Source organism: Amblyomma mixtum, chromosome 3 (assembly GCF_055824585.1).
Source record: "Amblyomma mixtum isolate Tamu chromosome 3, ASM5582458v1, whole genome shotgun sequence".
Lineage (NCBI taxonomy): Eukaryota > Metazoa > Arthropoda > Arachnida > Ixodida > Ixodidae > Amblyomma > Amblyomma mixtum.
In genome coordinates this window covers 16424287-16440265 of record NC_143014.1, presented here as the reverse complement: position 1 = coordinate 16440265, position 15979 = coordinate 16424287, and the positions used below count along the sequence as shown (strand labels likewise).

General features: G+C 46.7%; 1 protein-coding gene and 1 long non-coding RNA gene across 7 annotated transcripts in view; one reads left to right on the top strand and one right to left on the bottom strand.

Annotated features, from left to right (window-relative positions):
* The window catches only part of LOC149349319 (transcription elongation regulator 1-like), a 179519-nt gene that overhangs the window by 14292 nt on the left and 149248 nt on the right, over positions 1-15979 (bottom strand). For 2 of the 3 annotated variants that reach the window (XM_089578254.1, XM_089578253.1), the window contains 4 exons: positions 10040-10237; positions 6937-7143; positions 3610-3767; positions 3474-3534 (listed from right to left, as the gene is read on the bottom strand). In XM_089578254.1, coding sequence (XP_089434380.1) covers positions 3474-3534; positions 3610-3767; positions 6937-7143; positions 10040-10237 — 624 coding nt within the window. The remainder of the gene's footprint in view (positions 1-3473; positions 3535-3609; positions 3768-6936; positions 7144-10039; positions 10238-15979) is intronic. The other variant, XM_089578256.1, reaches the window with a different exon arrangement.
* On the top strand, positions 12938-15019 carry LOC149349320 (uncharacterized). 4 transcript variants are annotated; one of them, XR_016290034.1, is made up of 6 exons: positions 12938-13679; positions 14202-14357; positions 14420-14481; positions 14546-14620; positions 14685-14741; positions 14879-15019. It is a non-coding gene; the product is annotated as an uncharacterized LOC149349320 (long non-coding RNA). The 4 variants fall into 4 exon arrangements; XR_016290033.1 differs by having other exon boundaries at positions 14420-14620; XR_016290032.1 differs by having other exon boundaries at positions 14202-14481.

Genomic DNA, 15979 nt, shown 5'->3' with positions numbered 1-15979 from the left:
GCCGACGGCATGGCACACGCCTCCGTCAGCTTCGCTCTAAAATGTGCTGACAGCCAGAGGAAACTGCAAGGAAATCAAAGTACACCGCTTTATATCCCCAAATCAGGTTTACACAGTGCACGTTGTTTTCTGTAGCATAATACGATCGAGACGCAGCTAAGGCTGTGTTGATGCATGACTTGATGTGCCGCATTGCACCTGTCTTGAAATATCTATTCGGGCGAGTGAGCTGCCGCTGTGCCTGAACGCTGCCCCTACAACGCTTGTCTTCCTCTTTTTTTATCCCTCTTTTCCCTTGAAAAAGAAAAAAAAATGACTACTGTTTACGAGCTCCTTACGAGCTCCCTGACTGTCTTCTGGGTCTGTCTTTTGAGGTACAAGTTCTCTAGCCTCATGCTGGACAAATTATATACTCAGGGCCCTTCCACGCATGGCTTTTTTTTTACATTGTGTTGCTTCAAGCGAACTTGAGTGGTGTTGGGAGTAGGCTTCCCAGTCCTCAAGTGTTGCTGCTGAAGGGGCTCTGCTGCTATCACTCATGTGTTATGTATTATCGCGTTGTTCGAATCACTTCGATTCAGACAAAACATTATTTTGATAATCAGGGACTTTGACCTCATGGATCCTGCATTTTCAAGAACATGTCGCAATGCTGCTTGCCATGCTGCAAATCCAGCAAAAAAAAAAGCTTGGCTTAAGCTTCCACGAATTCCCAGCTGATGAAACTCTCCGGCACGCATGGCTGAAAGTTATATCGAGGAAAGATTGTGCTCCGAATGACAAGTCCGCCAGCAGTGTCGTCTGCTCTTTGAACTCCGTGGGCAATGACTGCCGTTCTGAATCCGCAAAAATCCAGCGTCTGAAGTGGGCTGCTGTACCCAGTATTTTTCCTGGATACTCGAGCTATATGCAGTCGAAAATAGCAAAAAAAAAAAAAAAACGACGAAAGTTGGAGTGGGACCAACCACCCTGCACAGTTCCTTAAACAAATGATGATTTCAGTCCAATGAACTGTATCAGTGAGAAAAATTGGAAAACAACCGAGGGCCATGAAGAAAGCAGCCATCTGTTCCTGCCTGCTGTAAACAGCCAAACACTGAATTGTGTTGTTCAGGCTAATCCTCAAGACTTGAGGAATCATCGCCCAGCTACTACAATAGTTGAATGTGCTACTCAAACAAGTGATGATCTTGTTACGTGACGGCAAGCCGATGAAGACAGGACTACATGACCGATGGCGATGAAATGATTTAATGGCGGTGGGTTGGGTGGTTGGTTGGTTGGCCTCAAACAGAATGGCACATACCCACTACGGGGGAATGGCCAAGACACAGGCGGTGAACTGCTGGAAAGAGGAGCATTTATAGAGGAAAGGGATAGTGTTGTCTGCTCTTTGAACTTCTTGGGCAATGACTACCGTTCTGAATCCGCAAAGATCCAGCGCCTGAAGTGGACTGCTGATATGATTGTTTTCCGGGGAGCTCTCGTTTCCTATAGCATCATGACTGCCCGCTTCGGGCAATATGCGGCCGTAGAGTCTGGAGCTTAGTAATAAAAAAATTACCTAGTCGTTGGAGGCATTGGTGTCCTTGTGTAGATTGTCTTCATCGTGGTTTTCCACCACTTCTCTTCACGCAATACATCTAAGGCGCCGCAAATCGCCTCGTGCAAAGCCATAGCAGGGGAGGCGAGGAGTTGGGAACGCGCGCCACGGTGCGGCGAAAGGAGCGGCCTCGCCCCTCTCCTCAACTACGCTCTCTCCGTCCGAATGGAACGGCCGGAGCAACCCCGCCACGCGCTCGATCCAGGTGGCCATGCGCAGGCACAGGAGCTTCCACAAGCAGTCTATGGATGGCACCTGAGGCCATAATCATCATCATCAACAACTTTTTTCTCTGCCGCGATTTTCCGCTATTTACATCGGCATCGCCAGCTCCAGCCTTTTGTGGCATGTTAGTGCGTTCGCCGTAATAGTTGTGATTGTGGCTTTCGCGTGCTGCCACCGAGCTTCGCAGTTTTAGTGTGATGGGCAAGCACCTTAGGCTACACGGCTGGGAGTTAGCTCTCGAACACGGTAAGCGTGCGGCGGGCAGAAAATTTGACGTGGCCGAGAAGTGCGTCCGATGATGGTGCAACCAAAAGAGAAACACAAGCTGCAAAAAGCGCGCTTTCCGAGGCAAGCCGTGTGAGTTTCCCGAACTGGAAGAAGAGCTGCTCCTCTATGTGATGGAATTTCGGAACAACGGCTATGCGTTGACAGCGGACATGCTGCGCGGCTGCTTTTGGGATGAGCGTACACCAGAGCACAGTACCAGCTCAGGAGTTGAAATATTCCGCGAGTGACAACTGAACGTAGAATAAATGTCGCTCATTCCCTGGTTGGTGTGTTCTTAATTTTTTTTTTTTTTCGCACATCGCGTGTATGGGCCGCACCCCAAAAATTGGCCCTCGAATCTGGAAAAAAAAAAGTGTGGCCCTTATACGCGTTTATATGGTATGTCGCGCGGCGAAATATAGTCATGAGGAGCTTTAGAATGTGTGCAATACAACTGGCCGCTTTCTCCGGCATACTGGTAATAAGTTTGTGATTTTTTCGGTGAAATTTGATTTTCCGGACTGCCCGATTTTTCGGTCGTTTTCGCAGTCCCTAGAGAGTCGGAAAAATCGGCTGTCGACTGTGTAAGGTTTTGAAGCTTCAGAAATGGGAAGTTTTTACTCCCATTTCAAAGGCATGCACAACTGTCATGGTGGCTTAGTCGATTGAGCATTTGGCTGAAGATTCTAAAGCCGTAAACTGTCCATTGCAGGATTTAACACCCCAAAGCAACATATCGGCTACGAGGGATGCCATAGTCGAGGGCTCCAGGTTAATTTAGACCTGGGGTTCTTTAACACACCCTGACATCACACACCGGGTTCGATCCTGGCTGCAGCAGCAGCCACATTTGGATGCAGGTGAAATGCAAAAATGCCTGCAATCTCAGTGCATGTAAAAGAACCCCACGTGGTCTATTCCAAAGCCCTCCACTCCTCCATAGCCCAAGTGCCACTTTGGGACGTTAAACCCCACGTAACAAATGGCATGCATTTTAGCAAGTTCCATGTAGAAAATTTCTTAAAAAGCTCTACATACTGCACAAAGACTTGTTTACATGAAATTAAATGACGTACTTGGAATTAGCATACAGAAATATTTACTACCGCGCAGTAAATAAATGCTGCCTGACCAAACATTTCGTAGCTGTGACTTGTCAACAGACATTTTCATTTAAGACCCTTTTCCCCACCTAACACAGCAAACCGCTCTTTCAAAAGAGCTGGTGGAAACAGACCTCTTTACGCAGCACTTGCTTGCTGCCAACGCACAAAGTGGTGGCACAGACCAAGCAACATGTCTGACGAAGCATGCTTGTGTGTAACACATGCACAGGGTTCCTTTGGCAATAAAAGATGCCACTTCCCCTGACACATACCTCAAGCACTTTTTGTATGTCCCACAAGTGCTGCTCCGATTCTTCAATTTGCTTTCTGGACCTGCAGAGCAGCAGGAAACAAATTTTATTACGTGCAAGGACGTCAGTTTCAGCCCCTGAGCAAAAAAATACTCACTTGTATGTTATTGTCTTGGTCTCTTTCAGTAACTCACGGAAGTCAGATTTAGCAGCAGCCATTTTGTCCTTCAAATATTCCTTAAATTCCTTCTCACACTTGCGTTCACTGGATGAAAACTTGGCGTATCGTGGATCATCACGGATCAACTTTTTAACCTGTAAGGAGATAACATGACTGGTGCCTTTCCGAGGAAGAAGCAAATACCCCAGACAATGAAACAGCCTTAAAAAGTACCTGTCCTACAATACAGCTTTCTTCGCAAGGCTCACAAATATAATCATACTACACAAAATTATTGCCGTTCATTTAAAAAAATAAACCCAGAAACAGCCAACAGAACCAAGCGGGGCGCCCTGATACACCTGCCATGTGGCCACTTAATTTTCATTTCCTGTAACTGCGGCCTTGAGCAGATTTCTGCAGTGCCGAGGCTGGCCGCGTCCCAAGCTCTACTGTATTCAGGCAGGGTTGATTATGTGTACATTTGCAGCCGGGCTCCATTGTGCACTGCAGTGAAGAGCAGGCAACGCCAGAGTAGGGGGCTGAACTTGCAAATTTATTTTCTCGCAAAATGTTCCTGAAATAAATGCCACTGAATGGTACTGTGCAACATACTACCTCTCATATATTTTAACTGAATATGCCACAAAAAACAACTTTTCTCAGATTCATTTTTTTTTTCTCATACAGATTACGTTTTATAAACTAAGAAATACTTTTATCAGCTTCGTTGCCTTCCAAACAACTTGAGATATAGTTGGAATGACTACTGTGAGAACATAAATTTGATAAAAAATTCTAAATCACTAGCTGTATACCTTTTTCACTGTTTTATATTACTGGGTATGAAAGCATAATGTCTTTTATTCACATAAAAAAGAAATTCACAGTCATGACAAAAATATTTTGTTTTGCAAATACAAATTTATTTATCAGACTAGCTTTTCCTACTGTTTAGACACTTAAAAGGACACCGAGGAGGAAGTGAAGATGGCTTGTATCTATAGAATAACAGTTCCTAAACACAAGAGCACCACTCTTTCTGAAAAAAAAAGCTCTTGTAAGGTAGAAAGGAGCAAGAACTAAAATACAGGCATCGCCGCCACAGGCAAATCTCGCAAGTACAGGCATGGTGATGAAATAGGAGAACAGAATCGACAGATCTCTGAGGCTGACAAACGTGCGTGAAGGTTACATGTTTGTTCGATATTGAAGTATATACCTTATTTACTCGCATAATGATTGCACTCGCGTAATGATCGCACCCCCGAATTTTGTTGGCAAAATTCAATTTTTTTATTCCCCGCGTAATGATCGCACCCCGAACTTGCTGTTGCAATTTGTCGACGATGTCAAGTCTAGCTGGCGATCGTACTTGCTGTCTGACAGATGGCACGTGCAGATGACCATCTTGCTCTGTCAGCATTGCAGCGGCAGTCGCCTGTTGGCTGACCTGCAGTCGCACAGGCAGTCTAAATGCGGTTATGCTTAATCGCGGATACCAAACTTAACTGCGGTTATCTCGAATCACGGTTCGCCGTTGTCGCAAGGCTCGCCACCATTCTGGATTGCGATGCAACGAAGTGATGCGGTGATCCGGCTAAACTTTATTGTTCTCATAAATAATACGCCCTGGGATACGGGAACATAAAAAAAGAACCCTCCTTGAGGATCACTGGCCTGTACCGAGTTGTTGGTAGAAGTAATAACTGCGATACAAGCTAGTTTTACGTTCGCAGCCGCGTAGCAGCTGCCGCCGTTGCAGCGTGAGTGACCCAATCTGCTTGCACGCCAGCTCCGCTACTGAAATCGAACGTATATATTTCTTTAATATTAAACTATTAGGTTGACAGGAAGGCAGCACCATAAGTAGAATATTCATTATAGCGTTGGTCAATTCAAAAACGCCGTCCACTGTGGCTTCAATATGAAACAAGTTAGGCCTAGCGACGACTAGGGAATACAGAGACCCGTCGTCCGCCGCGCTCGCGGGCGGCACCATTGCAGTAAGCGTGCGGAATCCAGTGCTCCGAGCGTTGCAAACGTGTCACCTAAGTACATCAATGATGCGGCAGGAAGCGGACATTTTTCGGTGTAATGGCGGTAAAATGCGTAGCTTGAGCGCCGCGGGACGTTGCTGTCGTACGCTGTTGCTGCGCCATCGGACGAGATCGAAGGATGCATAAAAGCGCCGCTACTGCCTATTCTTGATGCGTTGCTCTTGGAACGTGATTTATTGCGAATAAAGTACGTTCTTGAAGCAGGCCAGCTCGTGCGCTTTTCGCACTCTACATTCTCGGTTAACGACGTAAGCCAAGATCGCCGAGCTCAGTTCGCGATAACCGCATTTAGCGGCGTGGCCGCGGGTAGCATGCTCGTGTGACAAGGGTTGTCTGCCTGCAACTTGTTTGCGTTTTCAGTGCTCAAAAAATTTTTCGTAAAAAATTTACCTCGTGTAATGATCGCACCCTTAAATTTGCGTAAATTTTTTGAAAAAAAAAAGTGCGAGTAAATACGGTAAGTTTTGTTTTGTATCACACGAGGAAGACGGAAAAAAGACAACCTGAATGTTGGAAGTCAAAGGAAACAACCTGCCATTGACGGCGCACCAGGCAGCCAGCTGAGTGTGTTTTGGGGTGCTTCGCAGCAAAGGGTGCCTCGAAGGGCGGTTCATGCAACGGCACACAAAGGAGTCCTCGTACCACTCCTACCGCAATGGTTAAGGGATGCCTTGCTCTTCCCAAGCAACCTCTCGCAATCCACCATGGTGGGATGCACCGCAAGGTCACATGACCTTGTTAGGCCACCCTACAACTTGTGGGCACCAGGGCTTTTAAGATTGAAAAATAACTGCCCGTGCCACTGGGCCAAGAAAGAATACAAACAGTGCGGGAAGAAGCCCCCTCGGCGACAGGCACGCTCTCTCTCCTCTAGCCCAGTCGTGTTGCCGCACTAGTGGTGGTGGCTTGGGCTTTCACTCCAGTATAAACTCTATCAAGTTAGTTGGATCTTAGTAAATCGATTTTTTACATTCACTTATTTTGTTAATAATAACAATTTTCGAGCAATACTGAGACTGCCCAGCCTGGAAACAGGGGTGCTCTCAACTTTCATAAACACCAACCCTCAAAGGAGGATTGATAAAATTATCGAGTGAACTGGATTTAAAAAACAAAACAAATAACTCCACTGTCACTCTGCCTGCCAGTCATCCACAATCACAGAGCTGCCAACGCACTGTAGCATGCTGTGCGGGGGAACAAAGCGGGCACACAGTGAACTTCAGGAAAAGGCCCAAAAGAGCCAAACACAGCTTGGGCCAACCTCCTTCCAGGTGGAGCTCAGTGTGATGCCTGCAGACTCATCAAGCAAGTCTCGGTACTTGTCTTTCTTCTTCCGTTGCAGCTGCTCTAGGTGTTCAGTGAAGAGCTTTTCACGTTCCTCTCGCTCCAGTGATTCCACCAGGTCCCACCGATGGTCCTTGCGAAGAGTGCGCTTGGCCTCACGCCAGGACGCGTCTGGGTTTCGCACCTGCAAGCACCCATTTCTGCACTTTTAAAACTTTCAAAACCATACACGGTGTCTAAGGTTAACACTTTCCTTACCGCAAAAAAAAAATATAACTGATTATGAGTGTTATACAATAAAAATGATTTTTTCAAGAAGTGCTAAATATGCAATACATCAAACTGAAGGTTGCTTATTATACTTCCAAAAGAAAAAAAAAAAAAACAGTGATGTGTGTGCAACTTTTTGAAATTATATTGGTTAAAGGGCCAGAACAACGAATTTTAAAGCAGTTGAAACACCAAATTTCAAGGCTATAAAAAGCTTTTTATAGGCTTCCTCTGTATGTAAGGAAGCAAACAGTCACCGAAATCAATGAGCACAGGACATGTCTTTTTTTTTTAATTTGTGGTTTTTCACCAATATTTATAAATGCAGAAGAAAAAACAACCACATGCTGCTGGGGGGATCCAAACCCACAACCTCCGAATTCTGGATCTCTACCAACTGAGCTCCGGTGATGGCTGTCCAATCTTCTGCTTTTGGGGGTACTTATGTGGGTGGTGGTGGTGAAAACTTTTATATTGTAAAAAAGAGTTTGGGAGCCACAGAGTGGCCCCGCTACATGGTCGGCGTCCCTAGTCCGGGACACCGCACGACGAGGCCCCGTCTCTCGCCCGTTTCACCAGAGCCCTTTGGGACTCAAGCGAGGAGCAGTTGAGGAGGGCAGTCTCCCATGCCTCTCTGGAAGGGGTAGGGGAAGGGGGGAGGTGGGGATTTTGAGTACATGCCCACACCATGTGGAAGATATCACAGGTCTCCCCACAGTGTGGGCATCGCCCATCCGTGTTAGGATCGTAATGTTTTATTATTGCAGGACAGAGTAGAGTACCTGTCTGCAGGCGCCTTAAAGTTCGCTCCTCCGTCTTACTCAGCCCTTTTGCAGGGGCCGGGAAAAGGCGGTGGTTGTCGCTATAATGTGTTAATATTTCCCTGAATCGCAGCAGCGGCTGGTTAGTCTCCGAGCCAGAAGAGCTGGGATGAGGAGCCCGTAGTGTAACTGTGATAAGGATGAAGTGTGGCAGGTGCGCTGCACGCACTCGCGCGCACGAGAGAAGAGGAGACAGCGAAGTAGGAGAATAAAGATCGGCTCGACCGTATGCTACGTGTACTGTTTAATTGCTAATTAACCTTTCTTACGATACAACAGTAACCGAACTTTGGAAAGTGTTCACCAGTGCCAACCTCGACCAGAGCAGCAGACGTAGTACGTCCTGTCGTACCGTGAGTGCCACGCAGGAGCATGGTTGAACGGTGAGGGTGCAAGCTGTGTGAGAACCCTGTCTTGTGGCATCACGGCTGCCTGACTTGAGGCCCTCAATAAACTATTCAGCAGACAAGGGAAGGGACAAGAGGTGCTCGTTATGCAAGGTCCTCGCACGACAGAAGAGGACAAAGTTGGGCCCCTTGCTGAAAGGATTTGCTGAAAGCAAGCCTCGAGTCCGTGTCTAATGTCATCCAGCACTGCTGCACATTTGAGACACTGAAAATGCATCGCACTGCCCCCAAATTCGGCGGAGTGAAGACGGTGGCAGCTGTTAACACAACACTGTCTTGCGATCTGGCATCCATGATCAGCCAGGTTATTCACAAAGAAGGTCGGTGGAACTCGCTGCCTGAGCACTCCCTCTTGCATATCGTAGTACGCGCCCTCCTCTGGACTTTGGGAAGCATCAGGTACCTCGGAGGCCACAGCTGAGCAAAACACTGTGATCGCCCCCAGGGCACCAGTCCCACTATGTTGCCAGCATACGCTGATCACATATGACCAGAACGTTCAACCCAATGCTTAGCACAGTGACTACTTGCTGCTGCTACAGCCTGTTCCTTGTCCCTCTCTTGTGTGTTACCGCAGTGGTCAGCCCGGTCACGTCTCACTATTTTGTCCCCATAACTCTGGCCAGATTACGTTTCTTCTTGGCACCCATCCCGACTCCGGGGACACATGACCTGTGCAGATCATTCTCAGACATCGGATGGAAGCACTCCACCGCCCCGATGCCCTCCGCCCGATAACTAGTCGGCACGATCGATGGGCGTACGGTCACTGGACGTCTACTCCGCACCTCCACCAAGGCCAAGCACAAGGCGCATTCTCTTCTCCATTGCCTCTTGTCACAATATCAATCCTTGCACCCATACCTTCATATGCAGGTGCCTCAAGCAGTGACAGTGCAGCCACAGCCTCGCACTGCAACACCCGGTGGCTTAAAGGACAGGAGACTAATTCCGGCCATAGCTGCCGCATTTCAGTGCAGGTCAAGTGCAAAAACGCCCATGTGTCGGGGGTCCTAATCCCCAGCCCTTAGTCCTTCACTACAGTGTCTCTCATAGCCTATGTGCAGCTTTAGAATGTTGAACCCCACGTACTACCATCAATACTGCAATGCTATAGAGAGTGTTCAACAACCGTGCTGTACTCTGTGGCACGAATGGTTGAGGTCACTTTCTTTTTGACCGGTAAAAGTTTGCAGAAAATGACAGCAGACAGAATGGAACTAATGACATGGGAGGTTAATGCAACATTTCCACACAAAATTACAATGCCATTGCTGTAGCGGACAGTACTTACATTCAGAACTTACTCCACAACCCTTTGTAGAACTGAAATGCATGCCAAGGTGTGCACAGCACTTGGTAGAGAGCAATAGAAAAATCAAGAAAGATATTTTTACAAATGTGTGCGCCTGCAAAAAGCATGCTAACTTTTCAGTAATCTGAACCCTAAATAACCGTTCACATGTCTTGCAGTGTTACACACCAACGTCTACAATGACACAGCTGGTAGGTTAGTTACCCTAATCAGGCAGGGAAAGTCAACAGAAACATGCTGAACTGAACAGAGAGGGGGCAACCTTACCAGGTCTGTGAGCAAGGCGTTGAAATGCTGCACAGCCTCATCATGCTTGTGCTGCTCGCGTTCCTTGTCACGCTCCCGCAGGTGTGTGGACAGGGTTCTCTGGACCTCCTTCTCCCGCTCCCGCAGGCTGGCCTCAATGCGCTCCTGCTTCTCCCGCTCCCGGCTGCCTTCGTCCTCCCCCCCATCGTGGCCGCCATGCTGCAAGCAGAGGGTAAGCAGCTTTTGCACCCTCCCTACTTCTCCTTGTGTGCATGGCTTAGATAGTGCCAAGGTGTGCTGTTTCGTACATTAGGAATGTTTTGTACATCTTCAACTGCCAAGTCTTTGAGCCAGTCCCTCACTGCTCCACCTTCTTGGTATACCACCAGCTTGAAACGAGTGTCCAAGAACACTGCCTAGTTTGACCGTCGTCACATCTGTAGCTGGGCCACCTTGCCGTCAGGCACTTAGCCAGATTGGCAGAAAATACAGACGCTGCAAACTGTTGAGTCGCAGCACTGCTTAGGTGCGTGAGCAAGTGGTAAAGAATGGGTATGAGAGCTGACAGTGTTGGGTAGCTATCAGCTCCAGCTGTAGTTGTTCCTTCTTCAAGCGGTTTCAATGCAGCAACATATTCATTCACCTCCATTCTGTTGCTGAAAAGCTTTCAATGTGTTCATCTTCAGATGCAAGATCTATGGTTGGTCAAATGTAGTCGTTTGGCTGCGCTTCGGTGGATGTCCATGAGTAATTTGCTCCTTTATTATAAGATCTAGTTACTGACCCTCTCAACTCCACAAGGCTGGAAAACATAGCAACTTCGCAATTCCACCTTGTTTCAACACCTTGTACAACTTGAAGCAGCAGATTGCTTAGCTTTTTCTGGCAACAATTCAGTCTGTCATGTGCCTTTGGCCTGTGCATGTAATGCCCAACAATGGCTCTTGCTTTCTTACAAAGCATAGAAAGGCCTGGAGTCATTTCCTTGGCATCATTGATAGCCGGCGGCAAGGTGTGGTCAAAACAAGTTCTTACAAACCAAAAAAGAGTATGTGTGGCTGCCCTGATATTGCACACATTGTCGGTCACCAATCAACTCCCAGTCAACCACGGATATCCGTAGTACGTACGATTAAGATCCGAATCTCCAGTTGCCAGGTGGGGATGTCCGTAGGGCATGCCTACGGACGTCCATATCCGGACATACGCATCGGAGATTCGGAGTATGTCCGAAGGACGTTCGTTATCGAATGGCTGGCGGATATCAGCGGACGGATGTCCGACGGGTATCCGTGAATATGCCTGTAGGGACCTGAACTTACGACATCACATACATATTTTGTTTTTCCTCGCATAAAAAAAATTGAAAGAATTTCTATTTTGCAAATGACAAATTCAGCCGATCAAATTTTTATACCGGCAATTAGTTGCATATTCGGATTAATCAGTTAACATCACTCGAATATGGCGCTGACATGAAAGAACCTGAATTAAACTAATTGCGTGACTTTCTGCGATCAATGCCCTTTTCTCTTCCAGCATTCCGCCGAGGTAACCGAGGCATGCTGCCTTCCATGAAAACGAAACTCCTACCAGGAGGCGCGGCAAAACGACAGGCCTTAAAGTCGATCCAATCCAATCCGTCAGCCACCAGTTCCGGCGCGGGCTGCACGGTGCACCACAGAGCGATCTTTGCGTAGTTTTTCGTGGCATCGTGCTTCTTTCGACCTTTATTTTTGCTACAGTATGCGGTTTGTTTGTTCCGCGGTTGCTTGGCTGTGCTATAAATGTGATCAATCACCTATGCGCTCGACAAGACCTACCTCTGCACCTGAAGCTGTCGTGAAATAGCCCCGACGTCGTACTGCACCCGACTCTTTGTTTCCTCGGATGAAAGAAGCGGAGTGTTATAACTTGCAAGTAAGTAAATGTGCTTGAAGATTACTTTGATGATGTTGCCATGGGATGAGCAAAGTGCTGTGGAAGTTACAAGTACGATGCGATAGCTGCCGCAAACGTGTTTGCACGCGTTCACGAGCCTGTCGCGAAGCTCCGTAAGCCAGAGCGTCGCGCTTCTCTCGTTCTACACTACGAAAAAAATTGAGACGAGGTGTACACATGCATGATGTGAATCTTAAGGCGGTTAGTTGTACGTAAGTTCTTAACAGCGATAAAACAGAACGCACGAAAAGGACAATGCCGGGGCTGTGTGTGTTTTGCAGTGATTCGCGACTGATTTCTTATTTTCTTAGTGTCTTCGCGGTGTGTATGTGGCCCGCCTGCGGAGTGCATTGGTGCCTAAATTATGCCATGCCATGGAAAGTGCAGGTAGGTTGAAAATAAATAAACCTTATCGACTTGTTTCAACATTAGGCTTGTCAAATGGATGTTTCCAGCCATCCCATCATCATCATCATCATCATCATCATCATCAGCCTGACTTCACACACTGCAGGGCAAAGGCCGCTCCCATGTCTCTCCATTAACCCTGTCCTTTGTCAGTTGCCGCCACTGTATCCCCGCAAACTTCTTAATCTCATCCGCCTACCTAACTTTCTGCTGTCCCCTGCTACGTTTGCTTTCTCTTGGAATCCACTCCGTTACCCTTAAGGACCAGCGGTTATCTTGCCTTCGCATTACATGCCCTGCCCAAGCCCATTTCTTCCTCTTGATTTCAACTAAGATGTCATTAACCTGCGTTTGTTCCCTCACCCAATCCGCCCTCTTCCGATCTCTTAACGTTACACCTATCATTTTCCTTTCCATAGCTCGCTGCGTTGTTCTTAACTTAAGCTGAACCCTCTTTGTTAGCCTCCACGTTTCTGCCCCACAGGTGAGCACCGGTAAGATACAGCTGTTGTAGACTATTCTCTTGAGGGATATTGGCAAACCGCCATTCATGATCTGTAGAGAACCTGCCATATGCGCTCCACCCCATTCTTATTCTTCTAGTTATTTCCCTCTCATGATCCGGATCTGTGGTCACTACCTGCCCTAAGTAGACATATTCTCTTACTACTTCCAGCACCTCGCTACCAATTGCGAACTGCTGTTCCCTTGCTAGGCTGTTGAACATTACTTTGGTTTTCTGCATGTTAATTCTTAGCCCCACCGTTCTGCTCTGCCTGTCTAATTGACTGATCATGCTTTCCAGCCATCCAGCCATCTACAGCACAGTAATTTGCGCTGTGCAGTAGCATTGTTTAGAAAACTGAAGTGTTCTGTTAAATTTCCGAACTTCAATCACACGTTATTCACCTATTATCGCTGCGTACTAACTGCAATGAGGCCATGCAGTGCATTGGTGTAGCTTTGTCAAACATGTTCATGCTCATAGGGCTCAGTGCTGAGCAAGGTAGCAGGTCCATATATGGCACACCTAGAGATACATATCCCTGGATTGTGAGCATACCTCTCTTCCTTACTGCTGTGGAGCTGTGGATCATCAGATTTGTTGTTAGTGCCGGCTGGGTGCTTCATCAGCGAACCTTGTGAGCGTTCTTGTTTCAACAAAGCCATGTTTTGCTGCATCATGACGTCTACGTTATGTTGACAAAGTGCAGTACAGGTTGCTCTCTCATATTTTGTTTCCTTGGCCATGCAGTATGGATGTGACTGACCTATAACCTATATTACATGAGAGTACAGCAGCAGCTTACAGGTAAGTTTCAGGCAAATTACAGGCAAATTTCTTCCTCTCATATGATTGATACTTTCTTTTTCTTTGCTCTGTGCAGTGGAGGGCATCTGGCTATAGTGCAGTGTACTTGTACAGTGGTGGATAAAAGTTTTCGGGAGGCGAGTTCTTGGGAAAAATTTCTGTACTGTGCTGTTAGCCAGAGCAGTTTAATGAGGGGAGATAGATGTTTGAACTTATTCAACAAGTTTCAGCTGACTGCCTAGTGAGGCAATGTAAAAATAAATATTTTTCTGGAAATCCACATCCCACAAACTTTTCTCTACTGAGCCTTGTGTTAACCACTAAGTCATCAGGTAGCTTGCAGGTGTGTGTTAAGGATGCTGGATGCTGTGTTAAGGTGTGCTGGAAAAAGTATGGGTCAAAATTACGCAATTCTCTTGATATTGTCTTTCAGTAATGTTTTTACTTCCAGTATCTCGCACTTAAATATTTGCGTAACCTTTCAGTAAAAGTATTCTATTTGTGTTTTGGTTTGTTTTTCAGAGCATCCCTTTTTGGAATACCAAGTTCAACCATGAGAGTACTGCCTGCACGCAGTAACCTTTCCTATTGCATGAAACTTCTGCCGGTATGACGTGAATAGCCTGTTGTGTTACTGTTCTGGTATAGCAGGTTGCAATACGGAGCAGCAGTCTACATGTAAGTTTGTAGTGTTAAAATTTCCAACTCCCCAAATGCATTTTTCACTTTTTCCTTTGCAGCGTGTATGTGGACAGCTCGTGCAATTGATTGTTGCAAATGTGCCACATCTTAGAGTCAACAGGTATGTATTAGTTGCAGTGTAAGTGCATGTTGCCCACTCACAACCTGTCCACTTGTTCCCTCAGGGTTGCTGCACGGACGTCACCAGCCCATTCAGAGCAACCGTGTTGTAGCTTGCGCTACAGAGCATTGGTCTACATGTAAGTTCGAAGTGTGTTGAAATTATCAGCTCCCCTCATGCACTCTTCATCTTTTCCTTTGCAGCACGTGTATGGATGGTTCGTGCAATTGATGGTTGCGAATGTGTGACATAGTCAGCAGGTATGTTATAGCTATAGTATTTTTTATTATGATCTTCAGTGGCAGTATTTTGAATTGCAAAAATCATTTACTCTTTCAGTGACAGTATTTTTGCATTTTTGTTTGTTTTCTTGGGAAAAACTTCTTTTTTACAACAGATTCAACATGAGAATACAACCTGCATACAGTAACCCGTCCTATTGCATGGGACCTCTTCCAGCGTCAAGCGTGAAGAATGCCTCTTGAAGGTTGAAAGCATGCATTAATGCCTTTAATAAAATTGTTTGATTTTAAGACAACTTGCTTTGTGTTTGGTTGCTTCCTATAGGCATATGCATTTGACGTATGATGAGGCCTATGCCTGATATAGAACACTGTGGGCTTGTATATAAACTCATTTAGTATATGAAAGTTATATTAGTGGCTGCAGTCACCGAGGCCTGCAACATGCCAATGTCCTCTTTAGATCCGCGGCGGATATCCGTATCGGATGTCCGTGGGAGATCTTTCCAGTTACAAATGTACCTCCGTCGGACGTCCCTCGGAGATCCGTCGGAGGTCGGCGGATCTCCCACGGATATCCGTACATCCGTTAAGGGACGTACAGTGGTTGATTGGGCTGGAAAACTTACTCTGGAATGTCCCATTCGGCTACAAGACCTTCAAGAATTGAAGCAATTCTAGTTGCTGCGTGCTTTCCCAGAAAGTCAAGTGTGCTCAGGTTGTACCACGTCAGCTTGAACAGAAAGTTCAGGAAGTGGCGGGCTCATGTAGCTTTAATTTGCTCCTGATGTCCAAATGTCAGAGGTGAATGCAAGTGATGCCACGCCATCCTCAAATGCTTTGTGCAGCTCCCTAGTGTCATCGTACAACTTGTACGAGACAGCGTTGTTCCCGATGGTGGCAGAGAACCAGGAACTGCCTCATCCAACAAGTCCCTGAAACCACGATCTTCGACGATCGCATACAGCTGCAAGTCGTGTGCTATCATTTTGACAATCTTTAGGTACAAGGCCTGCCACTTCGATTCCCGAAATGCCGTTTTTCTTCTCAACGCATCAGCGATGCTTGGTTGACTGGTATCCACCTTTGCTTTAACAGTACAGTGAAAGCTCGTTAATTCGAACCTCGATAATTCGAATTTCGGATAATTCGAACCACACTGCTTGGTCCGGCGAAGCTCCATAGAGGCCTGTGTATAAAAAAGCCCGTTAATTCGAAAGCAAGTCGGTTCCACTAGGGATAATTCGAACTACGCG